The 16,126-nt window shown below is 38.7% G+C and overlaps 1 protein-coding gene across 1 annotated transcript in view; it reads right to left on the reverse strand.

Annotated features, from left to right (window-relative positions):
* dnah1 (dynein axonemal heavy chain 1) overlaps nucleotides 1-16,126 on the reverse strand; it is a 37,657-nt gene that overhangs the window by 12,288 nt on the left and 9,243 nt on the right. Inside the window, exons 18-54 of the mRNA XM_023353417.1 lie at nucleotides 15,315-15,420; nucleotides 15,054-15,233; nucleotides 14,819-14,956; nucleotides 14,509-14,672; nucleotides 14,315-14,428; nucleotides 14,040-14,228; nucleotides 13,823-13,928; nucleotides 13,157-13,270; nucleotides 12,919-13,068; nucleotides 12,738-12,824; nucleotides 12,474-12,660; nucleotides 12,300-12,391; nucleotides 10,723-10,877; nucleotides 10,457-10,634; nucleotides 10,155-10,349; nucleotides 9,945-10,064; nucleotides 7,956-8,114; nucleotides 7,667-7,738; nucleotides 7,438-7,578; nucleotides 7,139-7,299; nucleotides 6,739-6,896; nucleotides 6,409-6,579; nucleotides 5,706-5,884; nucleotides 5,309-5,539; nucleotides 5,001-5,197; nucleotides 4,315-4,450; nucleotides 3,977-4,185; nucleotides 3,707-3,878; nucleotides 2,630-2,821; nucleotides 2,415-2,525; nucleotides 2,110-2,295; nucleotides 1,805-1,999; nucleotides 1,234-1,401; nucleotides 923-1,114; nucleotides 672-803; nucleotides 326-451; nucleotides 9-128 (exon numbers count right to left, since the gene is read on the reverse strand). Coding sequence (XP_023209185.1) covers nucleotides 9-128; nucleotides 326-451; nucleotides 672-803; nucleotides 923-1,114; nucleotides 1,234-1,401; nucleotides 1,805-1,999; nucleotides 2,110-2,295; nucleotides 2,415-2,525; nucleotides 2,630-2,821; nucleotides 3,707-3,878; nucleotides 3,977-4,185; nucleotides 4,315-4,450; nucleotides 5,001-5,197; nucleotides 5,309-5,539; nucleotides 5,706-5,884; nucleotides 6,409-6,579; nucleotides 6,739-6,896; nucleotides 7,139-7,299; nucleotides 7,438-7,578; nucleotides 7,667-7,738; nucleotides 7,956-8,114; nucleotides 9,945-10,064; nucleotides 10,155-10,349; nucleotides 10,457-10,634; nucleotides 10,723-10,877; nucleotides 12,300-12,391; nucleotides 12,474-12,660; nucleotides 12,738-12,824; nucleotides 12,919-13,068; nucleotides 13,157-13,270; nucleotides 13,823-13,928; nucleotides 14,040-14,228; nucleotides 14,315-14,428; nucleotides 14,509-14,672; nucleotides 14,819-14,956; nucleotides 15,054-15,233; nucleotides 15,315-15,420 — 5,683 coding nt within the window. The remainder of the gene's footprint in view (nucleotides 1-8; nucleotides 129-325; nucleotides 452-671; nucleotides 804-922; nucleotides 1,115-1,233; nucleotides 1,402-1,804; nucleotides 2,000-2,109; nucleotides 2,296-2,414; nucleotides 2,526-2,629; nucleotides 2,822-3,706; nucleotides 3,879-3,976; nucleotides 4,186-4,314; nucleotides 4,451-5,000; nucleotides 5,198-5,308; nucleotides 5,540-5,705; nucleotides 5,885-6,408; nucleotides 6,580-6,738; nucleotides 6,897-7,138; nucleotides 7,300-7,437; nucleotides 7,579-7,666; nucleotides 7,739-7,955; nucleotides 8,115-9,944; nucleotides 10,065-10,154; nucleotides 10,350-10,456; nucleotides 10,635-10,722; nucleotides 10,878-12,299; nucleotides 12,392-12,473; nucleotides 12,661-12,737; nucleotides 12,825-12,918; nucleotides 13,069-13,156; nucleotides 13,271-13,822; nucleotides 13,929-14,039; nucleotides 14,229-14,314; nucleotides 14,429-14,508; nucleotides 14,673-14,818; nucleotides 14,957-15,053; nucleotides 15,234-15,314; nucleotides 15,421-16,126) is intronic.

Raw genomic sequence — 16,126 nt, forward strand, 5'->3', positions numbered from 1 at the left:
GACTTTACCATGTTTTTGATCCATCTGTTGGCTTGACCCTGTGGATCTATGAACAGTGTCCAGTGGAGAGAATACTGGGCAATTATGCTGTTTTCCACTGATGACGTATCACCGGGCAATCCTGCAATCTATGCACATGGAGTAAAAACTTATGACAATACATTCAAAATATTCAAAATTCAGATCATTTGGAGATGTAAGCTTGTAATAACAGGTTTGACCTAAGATGTAAAGGGAATTGAAAAATTGGTTTAAAATAAAAAAACAGCAGAAGGAATCTAAATCTATTTGATCATAGAGAATCTAATCACGGCCAGCTTCTGACCTTCCAAAGGTTTATCGTGATCGGATCTCCTAAACTGCTGATCAGATTAGTTTCCTCAGTGTGCGGAAGACCCAACTCTTTGAAACAATTGAGCCATTCTTCTACTATGGCTGCCCGATACATGTCCTGAAGATAAAACCAGCAAATCAAAATTACTTTAGTGAAAATACACAGAGCTGTGCTAAAGTTACATCCCTCCACTGGTTTCCACTTTGTCTCATACACAATTCAATGCACTTAATCCGGGTCTTGATGTAAAAGATTGATTTAGAGCCACAAATCTATCCTTTAAAGCAGGCACCAATACACATGTTCTCATACGGTACCGAAGTTCTGACAAACTTACACAGAAGGGGCCAAGGTATGTGACGTATCCTGCACACAGAAGCATGTCTCCGGCTAAATTAGAAACCAAATTATCAAGATGTATCACTGTCTCCTTCCAGTGCTCTTCGTCCTCTGCTAGCCCTTCTACTAACTGGAGAGCAAACAATAAACATGTGACAAAAGCTTAATATTTTCAGAATACCATCATTTTGTCCTGAGCTATGAAGTTTTTTTTTTGTTTTATATGTAAGCCTCAGTCTTTCTTCCGACCTTCTTTGCTCTGACAAGGTGAGCTTCGGTCAGTTCATATTCGTCGTCCAGCTTTTTCTGCTTAGCCAAACATTCCTGGTACGTGACCTCTAAAGGGGGAATGCTTTCTTCCACTTCTTCCAGTTTTTTCTGGCCATCAGAAACAACCTGCTGGGCGGCTCTCAAGTCCTCTTCAGCCTCCTTGAGAACTTGCTGCAACAGTGTTGACAAGTCCGACAGTTTAGCGGCTCTCCCTGCATGTCTGTGGATCTTACATTTTGTACAGATATCGTTGTCAAGAGGATGCTTCAAGCAGATATTTCAGATCTCACCCATTTTGGTTCCACAGCTTTGAGCACAAAGTGATAGTCATACATGGCTCGCACCCACTGGCAAATAGAGCTACAGGTGACGGAAATCTTGACAAGAGCAGGAGGCTGAAATTCTTCATCGTCGATGTAGGGCCGTAGCAGACTGATGGCATCGTCTGAAATGTTGTCCTGCGCAGCAGGCGTCAGGGGGGGAACAGAATCAGTTTTAAATGCAGCAAACAGGCAAAGGACAAATCAAAATTAAAGCATTTAAGTGCCAGCCAGAAATACAAATAAAACTTAACTACTTATTTCCTCATTAAAGTTCCAATCAAATCTGGTTGTAATGTGACAAAAAAACAAACTCCACATGTTAAAAGGCTTTGAATATCTCGCCAAGCATTTCAGAGTGCTAGGGTTAAAATAAACAGCGGTACATGGAAATATTTATGGGCTTAACTATATCCGAGGGATCGCTTTGCTTGATTAAAGACCTGTTGAGGGCAACATCGTCTCTATGTCCTTTTATGTAAAGCATTATAAGTGGTATCGCTACTATTCCATGTACCTGTATAATATCAGTGAGGTCTACCTTGTCATAATTGTAGAGGCTCTCCAGAAACACCATAGGTTCTTGTAGGAGAATTTCAGCAGGTTCCATGTATTCTTCAAAGCTAGGCGCGTCTGGCGTTTCTGTATCTCCCTTAACTGGTTCGATGCCATTCATGATGCAAACCGCTGCAAGGACAAGCTTTACCTCCCGGGTATACTGTTCAGAGTCTTGGAGCTGTGAAATATAAATCATTCAGATTATAGCAGTAAAACGTATAGTGCGGGGTTCTGCATGTTTTAGCTGTTCAACTCAGCTGCATGAAAGGTAAAGAAAACTCCACGTACCTCAACGAAGCTGTTTGCATTGAGGGCCTTCAGGCTGTCGAGAGCTATATCCAACGTCTTCACAGCCTTGTCTATGTCTCGCTGAGCATTCACACTGATTGCCTTGGCAAAACGCTCTTTGTCTAAAACTTTTGTCTGCTCTTCTTCCACAAATTTACGAATCTCCACTGCGACTGCCGCGGTGTCCTAGTAAAAGAAAAGCAAGAAAAGATTATAAATAAAACTCAACAAATCAGAGTACTGTTATTGTATTTCTTGTTATACATACAAGTATGGTTCATACACTTCTGCTGACATCTGCTTACATGAATGGTCTGCAAAGCGACTTCAACCTCTTTAGCAGCTTCCTCCAAAAGTGGTCGCATCGCCTCTTCCTCCTCTTGCAGCTTCTTCACGTCCTCAACTGTGCTACAAAGCTACAGACCCACCATGGAATATTCATCAAGTTATTAATGCTCACTCAATGCTAATTAAATGCACATAATTCATTCCGCTAATTAGTTTCTATTTGGCGCCTCGCCTTGTCAAGACAACCGTCTATGCGCTGACGAGAACTGTTCAGCTTCAGTTTCTTGTGTTCGGTCAGATCTGAGAAGAGTTTGATGAATTCTGTGAAGCTCTTAGCTGTGATGTAGTTGCATCGAGACAGCTCTGTCTGGTACTGCGCACTCTTCTTGACCATCTGCTGATGAATGTTCACACACATCAGGGTCTGTGGAGAGAAATTTTCGGGTCATGTCTTCTGCGGACAGTAAAGCCACACTCCATTTGTTTGTCTTTCATGACGTTAAAATGCATCTGACGTAGTCACAACTCAGTAGGACAGCAATAGCAAAGGGACGTAAATAACTTGACCATCATCACTGAATGTGCATTGCGTCACACCACGCAATCAGAAGGTTTGTGTGTGTGCTTTGCTGTCCCCTGTTGGACAAACTGTGGCAATTTCTGTTTTGCCACAAATGCCAGAAAAATTAAGCATCCTCCCATAAATTACTTTCTGTCTTCACTATGATCAGCTTTGTCGGAACAAAGCCATGGACAGAACAGGCTCCTATGGTAGCCTTCTGTTGAAGGTGACAAATTATCCTGTTTAAGATCGACTACCTGAGAAAGAGTCAGCAAAGATCTGTTAACACCTTTCTGAGAAGACCAGAAAGGTGTTTCTTCAAAAAGTACTACATGATTTTGTCATTTAGTGGCATTAATAAAATCTTCAGAGGCACAATTATTGGCCCCACAGCTGTGAATAATGAGCAGATCCTCTTTTACCAAAATGACAGCACATAATCTTTTCCTATCACACTTCACAAAGTTGGAGAACACAGAGAGAAGAATCTTTGACCATTGTCCTTTGCACAGTGTTATGTCCACTGATCTCTTTCTCCTCTATTTTGTTCAGCTAACCCTAAATGTTTTTGGTAGGATTTAGGTTTAAGCCCTGAGACGGACTTGGAAGAAAGTGTTAACTCTCTCTCTTTCTTTTTCTCTCTTTATTGCTTTTATGCAATAAAAGACGAATTAAATATATATATATATATATTACAACAAGAAAAAAAAATACACAGGTTAAGAAGTTCACAAACCACATTCTTACCAGGGTTTCCTTAGTCTCGGGACTGATATCCAGCACAAGAAGCTCATTTAAAGATGCTCTCGCAACAGCCTGCAGTGCCTCATCTGGCCAGGTGTCAAACCAGTCTAAGGTGCAACATTTCACCAGAGAAGGATACTGCCTCAACCGCGCACGAAACCCCTTACCTCCCGGGCTGGGGAGGTAAAGAAAAAAGAAAATCAATTTGCAAAGACAAAACAAAAAACATTAGCGTTGAAAAGAAAGGATTTTTTTTAACCTTTTCTGACTAACCTCATGCAGAGAATCAGGTGAAAGTTGCTGTGAACTCTCCTACGGTAGGCAGCCATCAGATTTGCTTCTGTTGGTTGCTGGTCCAGGTCTTCCACCACCGGCTTCATTGTTTTTAAGATACGCTCTTGTTCCTCTGACGAATACAGGTTGGGAAGCTCTCCAGTGATTAAAATGCTGCAGATATCCTCCAGGAAAAACTCCTTCTTAATCTGGAGATTGGATAACAAACAATTGACTTGCTAAAACCTGTTCTTGTTTTTAGAGGATATGGGTTCAGGAATCACATCATTATGAATCAAAAACACTACGACAGAGGGTAATAAAATTGTGCTGTTTACCTGATATTCAACAAAGAAGAGTGTGATCTTTTGGTTCTGAAGACCAGCAGAGAGCATGTTGTTTTTAATATCATTCCTCCACTCTGTCCTACCGTAACTCTTAGACACTTCAGCCTTAAAACATTTATGTCCAGATCTAAATATGGATAAATACAATGTTAGGACTGGGCCAGTGCATCATACAAACTAATATATTGATTTGGTACACACAAAGATGTGTGGGATACACTTCAAGAATTTATCTTTGTTGCTTTTTTTGTTTATAAAATACATTATATAGCATATGACCAGATTGATCATGTTTTTAGTATAATAATACTATCTTATGGGTATAGTTTATCCTATTTAAATATGGGGAAAGCTGCTGAATTGACAGCTGTTGGATATACAGTGTCATTTTTCACAGGGGGAAAAAAAGGTCATTGCTAAAGAAACTGGTTTATCATAGAGCTCTATGTCCAAGCGTATTAACTGGAAGTTAAGTGGAAAAAAAATGTAGTTGGAAAGTTAAAGAAAACTCCTATATTACACTATTCCCAACCTTAAACTGTTGATATTTATGTTTTTTTTTTGGGGGGGGGGGTAAAGCAGACTAAAATTGAATGCAATCTGCAACCCTGAATGTACTTTAAATAATAAAAACATGAATAAATAGTTTAACATGTTTAAAATTGTTTGACTCTCACATATATGAGGCAAGTTTGGTGAGTGTCTTGCGGCCACTGCAATGCCCTCCGAGCAACAGGGCATGGCCGAGGGGCTGGCGCAAGATGCGGTTGATCCGACACACGTGTTCAATGCCGTCCATAAAAAGTCCCAGTGGCTCCTTGTCTGAGCTGCTTTGATTGAAGCCTTCAACATACTGTGCCATCACTTTTTTGAGCTAGGCAAGGAAACGCAACATAATTTGTAAAATATCACTTAATATTTCATTCACAGTGGAAACATCCATTACATACTTAAAATATACCCCAAACCAACTGGTATTACTCACTTCTTCCTTGTCTTCTATAACTGTGTATACTTCCTGGTCAGATTCAGGAGACATGAAATCTCCAAACAAAACAGGAGGGTCGGGTAAGACGTCTTCAATGGAGCAGTCAAACTCGTCGATGTATCCCTTCAGCAGGCTGTTGAACCAGTCCCTGTCGCTAACACAAACCAGACGGTCCTGGAAAACCCGGCAGCTTTCGTGGTACCACAGGCGTAGCAGCTCAAACTTATCCTTTATATACAGCCCAAAAAGAAAAATGCAATATATATTAGATTGTTTTTTAGCTACATACAACCTTGCTTAATGCATTACAACAAATCTGAAATTCATCCCACAGATGTAGAATCAATTCAGTAATTAATATGTGACATGGTAATCTCTAAAAAGATTTAAGCACCTTTATAGTGTACGCCTCAGCCAACAGTATGCCCTGAAAGACCTTGGACAGGTCTCGGAGGCTGAAGATGTAATGGCACTTTGCTGGAGTTGGAAGGAGGTGATGAGTTACAGTGGTGTAAACTTTAATAGTGGCATCAACAAGAGACTCCTGCAGCCCCTGGGCAGTTAGAGTAGGTCCTGATAGAAAAAAAATAAAGGAAAAACCTTTCAAATCTGCACAGAGTAGTTATAAAAGGCACTGAGATGAGATTAGGAGGGAGTCATATTAGTTGTGACAATTATCCTACATATGCAGTTAGAACTGCAACTAACTTATTTTAGTAATTAATTATGTTCAGAACATAAAAAAATGCCCACAGACCAGAGTAACTACTTTTAATCATGGTTTAAAATGTATTGATGTTTATTAATCCTCTCATTGAACAGACATCGAAAAAAATAGTAAAAAAAATAACATTCCCAACAATATGAAGAGTTTTTTTTTTAAAAAGCATCAATATTGGAAATTTCTAACAACAATAAATAAAAAATCTTATGATGATGGAAAATTTATCACGACAAATGATAACACAATAAATGCCTACTCAGTATGCATGTGCATAACTATATGCATGTTATTATATTACAAATAGTAATTTGTTGGGTGTGTGTTTGAAATTGTATTCAATTTAACATAAACGTAAATCTGAGGTTTGACTCACCCATCCAGCTCCCGAGAATGGTCGAGAAAATTGTTTTCATTGAGTCCTCCAAGCCATTAAGGGACAGGATGTTGAAATGCCGCGTGAAGCGTTGAGTAAAGAAATTCCTGTCTCCTTTGGAGGCACTCATGGCACAAGCTAAATTTATATCCACCAAGTAATTGAACGTTCCTGAGCAGAAGTAGCAAGAACACAGAGGAGAGAGTAAATGCTATCTCTCTCTCTCTCTCTCTCAGTCTAATTTCGTTCACTGGACAAATATCTGAAGAGCTAAATCCATAGTCATCTAAATGTTCTCAAGAGTACCCATATAGAGTTAAGAAAACATACCTATCTGATCTCTGTCATACCAGCCACCATGGCAGAGCCACTGCCTGAGAAGTTCAAAAGGAGTATGATCTCTACACATTTCGGACATGGGCATGTGGAGGTCATCGATGAAGAAGATGAAGTTATCCCCCATTTTGGGTCCAAACACTCCTTTTCGCCTGAAACGGATTGACAAGTCAAAGCCACAGGTTATGCATCTGATAAAGAAGTGGTTGTGAACGGTGCAAGTTCTTCCATGTGTTTTGTTTTGTGTAATCGTCGTTAGTTTAACTTAGGGTGTCAAAAAGAAAGCGGACAGTTACCTTGATACCTGAAAATCTGTTCAGTTTTATAGGAAGAAAACGTTTTGTTTATACCACAAAGATTTTAAATGTACTAAAGGTTTATTACCGAAGCCTACCTTTTGCTTAGTTTGCTTTCAAAGAAATCTTGAGTCTGACTTGCCGAGGTGCTGGCAGAGAACATGAACGCATGTGTGGTGAATTCTGCAGGCATGCTCCTCATCAGCTTGTTTGTCATGGTCAGGGTCTTTCCTGCACCGGAAGGCCCGACACACAGCAACTGGATCACACAGACAGCAGAAAAAAAAATACAAGTTAAATGCATGATCTGATGAAGTTTGTTCTATTTGCTTTAGAATTTTTATGTTTTCTACCAAAAAGGCTTCAAATTCTGCTGTAGTTTGAGAAGCACACTAACAGGTTTCTTGTTGGTCAGCAACAAATCCATCAGGTAAGACATTCTCTCTGTGTCAAGGGTTGGAATAAATATCTCCTCATAGCTCATGTGTGTAGTGATGACAGCACTTTTCGAATGTTTCATCCAGTTGGCCCACTGCACCTAAGGCACAGGAAAATCAGATAATTGGAGAAAAATGGTTCTTTTTCTGTCTAGTTATTAGAAATTCAGGGTTTAGACATATATGTACTTTTTTGTCCTCGTCTTCAACATCAAGCCTGTAGTCGTAAACTAGACCTTCCTCGGGAAAAGATAGTTTGATCTAAAAAAAAACAAAAAACAAGTATAAAACATCTATATTTATATATAATTTCAATATTAAAACCCACCACAGTCATAGTGACAATTCAAAATAAATTCTGGGAACACTTAGCTTTGTAATACCAGTAGCACGTTCTTCATGTTTACTTTTAGATTTAGTGTTTGCTTTTTTTATGATGTTTTCACTCTCCAGACAAAACAAGACAAACTAATATGACCTGTTCTGCTGCCATTTTGTTTCGGAGCCAGTCGCTAAAGCCTTGTCGGCTGGCTCCGTCTCCAGTGGCTCCAACGCTCCAGACCAGTGAAAAAAAGAACCAGGGTTCTATCAGCTCCTCAACATCAGCCAGTTCCTTTTGATAAGGTTGCATCTCGCCCTAAAATAAAGCAAAGACAACACAGAGAGCCATAATCAAAAATACTCAGGCATGCAGGACAATCAAATAGCAATTAGTGAAACTGGATTTGGAGAAGTATTCACACCACTTTACATTTTTTTCACCTTGCACCTCTATGTTGATTTTATTGGGATTTTATCAGACAGTTCCAATCCATAATGATGCCACTGACATTGGACAAACTGTTATTGGGGCCTCCCATAGGAATGCATAGGAGAGCACTGCTTTGCAAGGCATTTCAAGGCCTCCATGCAATGCCTGGAAGGCACCTATTATTCTACACCTCAAAATAACTGACTCTTCCTTTCACCATTAATGCGGCTTGTACTGCCCTCTCACAGTATATATATTTCAAAATGCGAGGCTCGATCCCGTGAGGGATGCTACTACTTTTGTTGGCATTTCAAGTAACCATGGCAAAAAACGAGCCAAATTCAAATACAAATAAAAATTCTAACTGACTCCGTTTTGTGTCAGTTAGGCTCAAAACAGAGATAGAATTTTGTTTGCCCCTCTGTGTCTCACTGATATGTGGCAGTTTTCAGAGAGGATTAATTACCATAGCAACAGAACACTGAGGAGGGCAGAGATGTAGAGAACTACAGAGATAGCGGAGCAAAATTTTAGGACTACTACAGTGATTGTAGTTCTAAAGCTACAATCACCGTAGTTTCAATCAATTCCGAAATATTGACAATTCCATCAATGTGGCGGAATTGTTCCGCCACATTGACGGAACAATTAATACAGATAAGAGCAGAAAAGCAAAAAAAAAGCAAGTTCCATATGACTCATGAAACTTGATGCTCACGAACAAACTTTGAGCTGTCAAAATAAGAGCATCACATCTTATGTTTTTTGAAAAATAACAATTTTTGTTGTTAATCTGTTGCTAAGAGATGAGCGTTTTTTTTCTGGTAACGAACTGCCACGAAGTATAAATCTGATTTGTACTTTTGCTATGATTGTCTGTGTTATACTGTCAATCACAAAAAGAAAAAACATTTTCTCTTTTCTGCAAGATTCACCAACTGCAGGATTCTTAGTATAAGATAAGTAGTGTTTCAAAAGAGCAGAAGAAATCTTATGAATTTTGAACAATAACAATATTTGTTGTTAATCTGTTGCTAAGAGATGACCGAGTTTTCTGGTAACAAAGTGGCACGAAATAAACATCTGGTTTTTACTTTTGCAATATTTACCAACTCTAAATTTGTTGTGTCTAAGCAGATAAGCTGTATTTCAAAAGAGCTTATGTTTTATAAACAATATTATTAATTTGGTGTTAAGAGATGAGCGGGGTTTTTTTTCTGGTAACGAACTGCCACAAAGTCTAAATCAGATTTTTACTTTTGTGATGAATGTCTGTTTTATAATATATTGTTATATATTGTATCGCTGGGTTACAACCGACGAGCACACTTTGGCAGGCCCGGTTGAAATTTCTTCAGAAACTTTCTAGTTTTGTATAAAGTGCAACTTTTAACATAATGAATAGGTTTTGAATCTGTGCATTTCTGACTGATTTTATGATTTATGTTAGCGTGTATTTAAAGACATAACTAAAAAAAGAAAAAAACAATATCTCATAAACTTCAGCTTTGTGCGTACAATGCCACAGGATAAGATGTGGAAAACATGTAAGGGGAATGAATACTTTTGTGAGACACTGTTTTGTGGATGGAGACTGTCTGTGCGATGTATAAGAAGATACTCTGCCAAATATATTTTCAAAGACTGCTGCTCAGCACAGAAAAACATTTTTTTCTGCAATTGTCTGTCGTCAAATATGGCTGAGGATTTACAAACCTCTTTAACGTGGTAGGAGCTAAAAAAGCAATCCATCAGTTTAAGAAGACTACAAATAAGGTTGCTATCCAGAGAAGGGATGATCTCGTTCACGGATGAGCGCACAAATGAAATCGAGTCCTGTACACATAGGGGGGGAAAAAGGGCATGAGATGGCTTTAACTATCATTAGGTGCTGTAATAAGAGTGTTAAAACAACTCCGCTCTCACCGGCAGGAACCTGGAAAACAGTGAGTTTAGGTGCTCTGCGTATTGTGTCAAAGCCTCAGGAATATGCTTCAGCCAGGAATCTGTGAAGTAGGAGAGCTCTAACAGATTGGGCTCCAAGTAGACCATACCACAGCGAGACGCAGTAGTCGGAGATGCTCCTGCCAGGTCCTGCACCTCAAACATTATAGTCATTTCCTGTTGGGTGGCGAAAACCAGGGGATGTGTTAATGAAAGTAGAAGGAGAAAAACAATGTGGGAGAAACTCCACACTTAAAGAAAGTCGAAAAAAAAAAACTTCGTACATCAGTGAGATTTATCACTTCCCCACAACTAAGGCACAGTTTCTTGTTGTCATCCAGAACGGTGTTCAAGCCATCCATCCACCCAGCTTCCAGAGGTCCGTCTAACACGTACCACCGTTTCTTTTTGTCCGCCGCCGCTGCTCCTTCACGGAGAATAGCAGGGAGGATACCATCCTTCCTACATGATTTGAAATAAGTCAGAGTTTGAGTCAATTTTTCTTTAATTATTTGTAGCGTATGCTGTGTTTAACGGACAATGTTGCTACCAGTGCTGGTTGTGAGTCTTGTAGTTTCCATAGAACTGCGGCATCGTGATGGATTTGGGGTTGAGGACATGAATCTGGACAGCCTGGTAAACGCCGCCCCGGGAAGAGGGCTTGCCTTCCAGAGCCGTTAATGCAGCAGCCAGAACCTCGTAGCACTAAATAAAGAGTTCATGAGAAGAATTAGGTTCAGCTTTTAATGCGTGTGTCCATTTGCAATCACAAACCCAAAAAGGTTTATGGGGAAAATATACAAACTAATAGCTGTTTGCAATAAGCTAACCCAACAAATGACTCAACACAACGAATAATATAAGTGGTTTCTCCAAATTCAACTCAAAGCATCACCTATAATTACTGCTGAGGTTTCATAGTTTTTCCACCTCTTCATGTCAAGCATCATCAGTTCTCAGTAGAGCAGCCTAAAAGTGATTTATAGTCAGTCTTCAGCTTCTAGCAGCAAAACTGAAGAATCTTAACCCACTGATGATGGTCAAAACCGTCTGGACAATATTAAATATTCTATAGTTTGAATGTTGCAAACCCAGATTTTCAATGAAGCAAGTCAGGGAACTATGATCAGTTCCTCCGAGATGTTGAGATGTTTTTTGTAATTGTTGCGGCACCTTCTTCAAAAATTTGCAGTCGAAGTTGCAAATTGTTTAAGTTTTATTTTTGCCATAATTACAAAAAACTTTAAATTGTTGCGCATAACCTTCCAAAAAAAGACATGATTTTAACAGTTAATATTTAATATACAAATAACATTTTCAAGTACATTCTTGAAATAGCGCCCTTAGTACAAAAAAAGAAATCTTGTTCGGATGGGGGAGCCAAAGTCCAAAAGAAGACTTCAGGTTATGATGAATTGTATAAGCAAATCCTAAAGAACATCTCAAAATGGTTTTGGGTGAAAAAAATTAATTAATTAAATGTTACAATTTTCATCTTGGGATTATTGAATATCCAGTGAAGTCCAAGTTTCAGCTTCTTCTCAGAGAGACTGACTTAAGTGAATGAAAGTAGGACTCAGTGTTAAAATTAGAACAAATATTTGTAATGTTAAATTTGTTTTCCTATTTAAACTTTTCTCATTAAAATTGTTTGCTGTGTATTGGAATCACCTAAAGAAATTTTAATTCTATAAATAAATATGATTACAAAGAGATGACTTTTATTGCCATAAATAAGTGTTCATGCTTATTGAACTTTTCCCCATTTTGTCACATTAGAACCAGAAGCATACATGTATTTCATTGGCCTTTTTGTGTAGAAGACCAACACAAAACAGGAAACCTGAAGTGGAAGGAATAGCATAGACGGTTTTCAAAATATTTTGACTTCATTAAAAAGCAGAAGTATGGTGCGCTTTTGTTTTCAGTAACACAAAGATGCTCCAAATTGTATCTCAAAAAAAATTGAACCATCTATTTTCCTTTTATTTCACAATCATTCACTACTTTGTGCTGGTCACGTAAAATTCCAATGAAATACAAGTTGACGGTTGTAAGGTGACCAAACTATGAAGAATTCAACCCCACAAACCTCTATACTATTGGTACTTTTGGAAGGTACTGTACCTTGGTTTTACCAGATGCAGGAGGCCCCACCAGCATTAGACCGTGTCTCACCACAGTGGTCTGATACAACTGAATGCATTTGTTGATATACCCTGAAATGACCACAGTGCTGTTACAGACTCGCTCCAAAAAGACAGGACGATCCTTGGAATTTTTGCCAATCGAGACACGAACCAAACTCATCTTTGAGGTTCTTTGCTTTGCAGATATCATGCAAGGACTCCTCTAGAACGACATAACCCATGGGCTTTTGTGGTTTCTCATGGAAAAGATCCATGAGAATGGCATTAACGAGTTCCAGGTCGTTCTGTGAAAACTGTGGTATGCTTATTTCGTGGATGGCCTGAAGGCAGATTGACCCCTGATAACAGAAATATTAAGGACAGTCAGAATCTTAGTTCATGGCGAACTAGAGCTACACAAAAGAAAAAAACAAACCTCATTAATGTCGGGGTTGTCTCTCCTCAGATGTCCAGCTACAGAGATCACAGCCTTCACAGCTCTTATGTCAAAGTAATAGTGGTCCTTCGAAATAAATCCAAAATGAATTTTAATTTATTTCATAGTTGAAACAAAATAATGAAAATGATATAAATTCATATCTTTTCGAAACTCAAACCTGAGACGCTAGCTGATCAAATAAGAGCCTGAAAAACGTATGAATCTTCTTGGAGAGGGCATTGGCATTCGAAAAGCCTAACGAATACAAGGAGATCTCCGCAACCATATCATATTCAGGGATCACCATGGATACGGGGCGGAACAGTTTCTGCAGGGAATGTCAAGTTATTTGTTGGATCCAACGTACTTTTTCTCAGTGATACATAGTTATTTTTATTTCAATCATGATTACACACCTTCAGATTGGCAGGTATTTTATTGCAAGGAGTGTGACCAAAGTTCATGGTAAAGAATATGGCACAGGAAGAGACTAAAGGAATCTCCATTCCGCCAAATACAAAATTCTCAGCCTAGAAAAAAAAACAACAGTCATTTTAGGGTTAGGGTTACTCAACAAGTACCACTGTTAAAGGTGTTACGTTAAACTCAACCCTAACCCTATCCTATTATTAACCGAAAAACTAGCCAACAGATTAACTCTAAACTTTACTGATGTTTGTCAAGCAGAAACATCTTAACTTTTCACATGATGATGCAAGAAGCAATTTTTTTTAGCTGCAGATGCGTCCTTTGCTACAAATGATTGAATTAAGCATACACTAAGGGAATGCTGTTATTGAATTTTAGGAAATAAGATGTTTATCATTTTATTTTAAAAAACTAATCGAATCACTTGATTATTTGCATTATTAACAAATTTCTAATTTGGTATGAAATGAGCTCTAGTGTTTGTAATAAAAATCCGCAGAATGTGCCAATTTCTTTCATTCCATCAATCGATTTATCGTCAGAACAAATGGATAGAATTTTCTATTACTGAAATAATTGTTAGCTGCAGCTCTGAACGAGATATGATTCTAACAGGAAGTAGAATGTAAATAATCAGGGCATTCGGTCTTTGCCTGTTGCTGTTGGGCCCTTTGTATTGTAGAGATCTGCTGTGCCACGACAGAGAGAACCTCCACCTGAACGCGAGCGATGTCATCCAAAATAGCCCAAGCACCCGAGCTGTAAAACAAAACAGATAACAAATCTCACGTGAGTGACGGCATGTGCCGTTCTTTTTCATCATACTCTTTCACACTAGCTCGCTTTTTTCTTTGTTTTTTCTCTTTTTACCTGGCTACCCCTTTAAGAAACCTTTCTACTGCGAAGGATTTGAGTTTATCGGAGCAGTTGAAAACCACGGTGTGCATGGCCAGAGCATTTCCGAGTTCTTTAATGGTTTCTGTTTTCCCTGAGCCTGTTGCGCCTATGACCCCGCCTCCCAGCTTGCGATGCAGCGCTCCTGTAAGGCCGAGGTAGCATCTAGAAGAGCCAGAAGCTGGGTTTCAGTGGTTGCGCTGTGTAACAAGCAGAGTGCATCGGTAAAAACCATCCAATTCGAGCACTACCTGTTAGTGAGTGGGGTGATCACCATTCGACTAGAGTTGCCAAGATATTCATATCCATATAAGAACTCTGCGTTCATTACATGGATGTGCAGCTCCTCATTTGTCCAGTAATATCTGCAAATAAATATAGTAGTCAAATAAATTCTACACAACAATGTCAAGTGGTAAAAGTGTGTTTGTAAAGTAAAGCAAACCTAAGCTGGCTGATCCACTCAAAGTCGTTGATGGTTGAAACTTTCTGCTCCACCAGTTTGGAAACGACATCTTTTGCGTGGACTTCTATCACAATGAGGGACGACAGAACGGCCTGCTGCATCTTAGAGACATCTCCCCTCATTAGCTGCACTAAGTCAACAAGCTACATAAGCAAAACGATAAAAAGGTCAGAAATAGTCAAATCAAGTCTGCACGATGTTCAGAAGAGCAGTTCATTAAAAGTAATGTAAACTTAAATCAACAAATTGCGGCTAATCAAACTGGTATGTGGGTTTAGTGCGAGTGAACCTGATTCTGTAGTAGAGGAAGAACTTTATGCAAGAGTCTCTTCTCCAAAGTGGTAGACACCTCAGCAGTCCAGAAAACCAGAAAGCTAGCAATCGCCACTTGACCAGGGTATGAAAACACCCACTCAACATGTGGTTGCTATGCAGGGAGAGGGTGAATATGAAGCTTTTAAAAGTGCTTCAGTAAAACTAAAATATCTTGTGAGACACAACAACAAACAAATCAATCAACTTACCTCAGAATAATCTTGGAGAGCACTTTCAATGCCATCTCTCAAAGTGGTCTTCATGGACTTTTCTAAGTCCCTCAGCCAGTTGTCCACTTTCCCAGCTGCTGATACTGGCAGTGAGAGTTGGACTTTTTCTTCTTCTTTAGAGTACATATGCGTTATCTGTAGGTCTGACTCAAACTGCAGCTAAAGGCAAACGGAAAACTTAGTCACTAATCTTTTTCTTCGGTTGTTGTGGAGTACTTAGAGAATCGAGCCAAAGCAAACCTGTGAGATGTTCTCAAAGCATTTGTGCAGTTGTAGTTGTATAGCAGTGGGATCTTTGGACTGGGATAAAATCTGCAGAAGCTCAACATCTGACAGGAAGAAATACCTACATACAAAAGTTATGCACAATGCAAACAGAATGATTAGCAGTCAGTATTGATAATAAAGTGCAGCATTATGTGAATGCTTTGTTATGACGGAAAGCAATTCTATGAAGTTATTCTCAAGCTCAAGGCATGGATGAATACAAATGCATGTCACACTATTTAGATTTATACATCAATAAAAATTGAGATGTATTTTTTCCTCCTTAGCCAAAGCTTTGTCTTGGCCTATACCTGATAATCCTCACAAAATTCACCAAAGTTTCTTATTGTAATGTGACAAAATGCTTGCAAAAGTGTGGACAAAAATTACATATATGAAAACAGGTGGTTTAACCTTTAAATGTAAAAAACATTTTGAGATGTTCTGTACTGTATATGCAGTTCAAGTTAACTTCAATGACCAATCTGAAATTATGTTTTTGCAGTTTGACCCCACTTCAAGACATCATTTTATTTGTATTAAGTGTACTATTCAGGAAGGTACTTTAAAAATCTTATTTGCACTTTAAATATTAACTATGTTAAAATCTTGTCTTCTTTGACAACCAGCAATTTGAACTTTCTTGTAAGATCATCTTATGGCAAAAATACAGCATGAAAATTATTTGCAACTCTGACCGTAACTTTATGAAAAAGATGCTGCAAAATCAGTAATTTTAGGCTGCAACAATCACAAAACATAACATTACAACATCCTGGAAGGAC

Source organism: Xiphophorus maculatus, chromosome 20, assembly GCF_002775205.1.
Source record: "Xiphophorus maculatus strain JP 163 A chromosome 20, X_maculatus-5.0-male, whole genome shotgun sequence".
Taxonomy (NCBI): domain Eukaryota; kingdom Metazoa; phylum Chordata; class Actinopteri; order Cyprinodontiformes; family Poeciliidae; genus Xiphophorus; species Xiphophorus maculatus.